This window comes from Nelumbo lutea, chromosome 5, assembly GCF_056320005.1.
Source record: "Nelumbo lutea isolate HS-2025 chromosome 5, American lotus-T2T, whole genome shotgun sequence".
Lineage (NCBI taxonomy): Eukaryota > Viridiplantae > Streptophyta > Magnoliopsida > Proteales > Nelumbonaceae > Nelumbo > Nelumbo lutea.
Window position 1 is genome coordinate 21,923,569 of NC_142688.1, and position 5,046 is coordinate 21,928,614.

The 5,046-nt window shown below is 43.2% G+C and overlaps 1 protein-coding gene across 1 annotated transcript; it reads right to left on the reverse strand.

The window, feature by feature from the left end:
* Nucleotides 1–442: 442 nt before the first annotated feature.
* LOC148850928 (polyol transporter 5-like) lies at nt 443–2,627 on the reverse strand. Its single transcript, XM_088947412.1, has 2 exons — nt 2,288–2,627; nt 443–2,176 (listed from the first exon to the last, which is right to left on the reverse strand). The coding sequence occupies exons 1-2, from the start codon at nt 2,415–2,417 to the stop codon at nt 711–713; spliced, it is 1,596 nt and encodes a 531-aa protein (XP_088803538.1). The 5' UTR covers nt 2,418–2,627; the 3' UTR covers nt 443–710.
* Nucleotides 2,628–5,046: the final 2,419 nt, after the last annotated feature.

Consider the following 5,046-nt stretch of genomic DNA (forward strand, 5'->3'; position numbering starts at 1 on the left):
TCATGAACCCGGCGTGTTCATCTTTGATTGGTTACGTAGTCTGTTGTAGAGCCATATGTTTGTAGCAAATTCCGGCTATCACACACATTTTGTTGACAAGTGACCTGTCCCAGTCTTCCCAGATAGAGTCATTCCCGGACCACCCCTACCTCAAGTAGACGAGTCGGCGAGATGGGCCTATTTTTCGCAGCCCATGGGCCCTCTATGGGCCATCTGCAGCATCGTTGTTTCCTTTTTATTCGAAAAAATGCTTTAAAGCACAAATTTCCAAATTGATTCACGAGAGTGAGTCCACCCACTGTTCCAACTTGATGTGGACTACAGTCTGACTCCACACACTACAGGAATAGAGACGGTTATCTGTTCCACTCTACTCAAGTAATCATCGTCATCGGTTCCACTCTACTCATGTAAATGAACAAACAAAAATAAGGCCTGAAACTGTCACAGTAATAAACCAAATTTTTTTTCCTTCTCATTTTCACTTTCACTTTCACCTTTTTCAATTACATAAATTTGGCTGTCCAAATCAGAAGCATTCGATTGGAATCCAACCCCACCCCGGGCCCTACACCTCACATCACGAGTTACGACTTTCTTCCAGCTTGGATGATAAACTAGAGAAAATAGGAAAGTAGATAGATGCTAAATGTGTAACTTCACATATTGCAGGTTGCAGCTGTAGGTAGGGAGGAGCCCTAGCCTCTAAACTAGGGTTGCCCTTTGGTCGTTCCTAACTGAACCTGACTAATATCGGTCGGCTGTTCTTGGCCCAGCTGGCTCTGGTTCTGGTTCTTGTTCATCTTCTTCTTCGTCAGCGCCGATCTCCATCTGAAGTTACCAAACAAATCCTCCATCTCCTCAAGTGCTCTTCCCTGTGTTTCCGGTAGGAAGGTAAAAAAGAAGAACCACGCCACCGTTGCTACTCCGCCGTACAAGAAGAAGGCACCACCAATAGTTATGGCCTTGTACAGTGATATGAACGTCATCGCCAGGACTCCACTCGTAACCCGGTTCACTGCAACTCCCATGGCCGCGCCCTGAGCACGCAGCCTCAATGGGAAGATCTCCGAGCTGTATACCCAAGTGATGGGCCCCAGACCGATCGAGAAGGAAGCTACGAATGTTAATACCATCATGATACATAGGACGATGGCCCACGGAAGCTTCTTGTCTGAATTTTCGATTACCGTCAGCCCAGTTGCTAGCCCCACCAGAGAAACTATCATGCCGGCAACGCTGCTGAGAAGCAATGGACGCCGTCCGACTCTGTCCAGAAGAAACGTAGCCACCAAGATGAAGCAGGTCTTCACGAATCCGACGGCTACCGTTGCTCCCAATTTCTTGTTTCTGTTCGTTATCCCTGCCTTTTCGAATATCCGTGGGCTGTATAACACCACAGAATCTATGCCAGAAGATTGTTGGAAGAAATGTATACCGATGGCTGCGATTAGTATTCGTCTAACGGACGGTGACGGGCGGAGGAGAAGCTCCTTCCACACACCTTCTCCGTGGCTGCGTTTCGCAACCTGGATGACCTCGTCGTTGCACTCCGCTGGTATTCCGGCAGCCTCCTTGATATCGGCGAGTCTAAATTCGGCCTCCTCCTTAGACTCAGAGGTTTTGTTGAGCACCCGTCTAGCCTCACCGAGCCGGCCCTGCATCACCAGCCAACGAGGTGACTCGGGCATACCCATTACGCCAAAACCCAGGAGGACTGAAGGGATCGCTCCGATTACGAGCATGAGTCGCCAGTTGAGGTGATTTGGGAGCCCAGCGAAGGCGTAGTTGGAGACGTAACCAAGTAAGATCCCGCCGTTGATGAAGACTTCGGGGAACGACGTTAAGAAGCCTCGGCAAGAGGTCGGTGCCACCTCGGCCGTGTACACTGGAGCGATCATGAGAGCATAACCGACGCCGATTCCGGCCACGAATCGACCCACCATGAGGAAGGCGTAATTTGGTGCAAGACCCATCATTAGAGCCCCGACAAAAAAGATCACAGCAGCAAAGATAATAGTGCATCGACGACCAATCCAGTCGGATGTTCTTCCTGCCGCTGTTGATCCGATTAGAGAGTACAAGTGGAAAACCCCGACCAGGATTTCTACTTGTGTGTCAGTTATATGCAAGTTGTCTTTGATGAAAATCACAGCTCCACTCATCACACCAATATCTAAGGAACAAAGAAATGGAAGAAATGAGATGTATAACTCCAATATAAAACAAAAAGCGTACAGGAAAACAAAAGAAAGATCAAACGCATAATTTAAGCAAGAATGCTCACCATAACCCAGCAAAATCGAAACCATGGATGCTATCGTCGCACAAGCCATAGCGAACCGTTTGTTCTGGCGTTTGGCCGGAGTTCCGGTTAATGCAATATTCTTTTCCATCTTCTGTTCAGTTTCAGCCATTTCTCTCCCTCGCGAAGATAGAGAACCAACGAGAGAGAGAGAGAGAGAGAGATGAGAGGGTCCAAAGGTTAAGTGGTCATGAGTGAGTCAGGACCAGGACTGTGACGATTGTTTCACGGAGATCAACTCTCATCTCTCATCAGCTTAAATAGAACCAAGCTTACATCATCGGAGACCGCAGAGTGTATGAACCCTGGCCTAGCCTCACGTAAACACTCTTCTCCTTCCACATGTTTAAGCTTCCACAAATTTACCAAAATATCCTTGTGCTACCTGTTTAGCTGTTTCTCACTCAAGTTTCAAGGAGATTATGGTAATTGAACGCGGAAGACGGGAAGAGGATAATAAGATCCATGTCGACCACGGACCACGTGTCACGTCCTCACTCAGAATCGGGTCCAATGTACCCAAACGAATATCCGATCTGGTCAAGCGGTTCAACAATCAAACCAGTAGTTAAAAAAAAAAATAGAAACACGCGGGCACGTCGATGGCCGGTCCAGTGTCTCGACTCGTGATCCAACCATGGTCAAACCTATATTTATCAAACATCCCAATCCTTCTCAAATCGCATCTTCTCTTTCTATATTATATACAAATTTACCAAATCGAAAGCTGCCCATAATTGTTAATTGGGCTTGGTTTACCAAAAAAACAAAGTGCTGTGTTGAGTCAAACAAGATAGGCCAATCTTTTGAAAAGGAAGGGACCCACGTCCATATCTTCGGTTCAATTAAAGTTTTGTCGATAATTATTCATCTCGCCGTAGAAATAGCATTTTATGGTAATCTTTCCAAGTAGTACGTGCATTCAAAGAATGTGGGCGGATTTGTATGTGTAATCGATTGGTTGACTTCACTCAGTGAGCCCGCCCAGCGGGTCGAGTTAAAATCCGTTGAAACTTGAAACCTTACACCGTACCCCTTGAAATTGAGATGGCATGTGCAGAGCAGGCCACAGGAATATTGGACTCATCATCTATCACACAATTGGAATACTGTTGTGGGCCCATCACGATTAGAGATTGGGTTCTACCCAATATTCTAGATATGTGGTGTAAGATGCACTTGTAAGGGATACAAAGCATAGTTCATAGTATAAAACATTATATTTCTAATGTCAAGTCTGAAATGAAAGAGCTGGGGGGAAGAGAGAAACGGACAAAGATGAGACTATTGGACCAACTCATGACCGCCAGCTTGGACTTGCGTTCACGAACAGTTTTTGTTTTTTTTAATAATAATAATAATATATTATTATTATTATCTTGATCTTCATTTAAAGAAATATGGGGAAAACGATAACTTGTTTTACCAAACGATTTCTTATATTATTTTATCATAAATTCGTCGCTGCATCTGATCAACAACTCCAAACAAAATAAATATATTTTATTGTTTAAACTTCAAACACCCAAATTCGTTCACTGTAGAAAACCCCCACTATCTTTGAAAGTTGAATCTTGAAACTTGGATCTTCAAACAATCTCCCAACAACTTGTGGATTGATTGAACTATCAGACATGATTTTTCCTTCTTTTTTTTCGGTAAGAAGACGTGAACAATGAGAGATTACTACACTAGACCAGACAAATCTTGCTTTATTTCAATGTTCTAAGTTCTCGACTGCTCACTGTGGATGTACGATTCACAGGTTTCGTCTTTAGAACCAGTCACTCAGTCAGTTTAGGTTTTCACTCGAGCTAAGCTTTGAGTCATGGATTTGTCCACAGATGCAAGTGTGAGAGAGAGAGAAACGGTTGCTTTCTGACGGTCAATTAAAGCACGATATGATCATATGGATAACAACAGTTTTTTTAGGGGGATTGTTTGTATTTGCCTGACAAATTCATCAATTAAGAAAGGAGAAAAGAGACAACTTCGTACCTTTGTCATTAAATGATCCTATATCTAATTGTGTAGTCTGTGCATGAGAGTCGGAGCTAATTGATGCAGGCACAACTGTCAAAGGAAACAATTAAGTAATAAAGAAGATGAAATTTAATCGTGGAATCGAAACTTTTGTAGTTGGTGAGAGAAACAACCACAAGAAATTAATATTAGAGATGGGAGCAAATAGTGTCTACATCTCATACATAAAATTGCTTTGCGCTTCTGATTGGTGAAACGGGAAGAACTATTTGTGCGAGGTTAGAAGTTGATAGAATGGACAAGGAAAACTCCACTGCATCACAATTTAAAAATAAATTTTGATATCTCTAGACAATTGAGATGACAAATAAACACTACTTGATTGTAGAGGAAGAAATCATCTATGTAATAGAGTGAAAATGAGGGCTAAAATATTGGTTCAACCACCACAAATTGCAGGAGTATGAACAGTAAGAGAGGTGCGTGTGTGACATAGTGGAACAAGGTTCATTCAGATGAGAGACTGAAAGCGAATTGGGTGCAGAAACTGCAATTTAATACCAAGATTTAAAAAACGGGACCGGACATCAAACCATTTTGGCCATCGGTTCCTTGGTTAAATGGTCTGACCATTTGGTTCAAATGGATGATCCATTCTGATTTTAAGAAAAAAATAATTAAAATAAAAAAAAGTCGAAACCATTTTTCGGATTGGCTGGTCAACAGTTTGATTGCCCGGGTCAGCAGATTGTTGACCA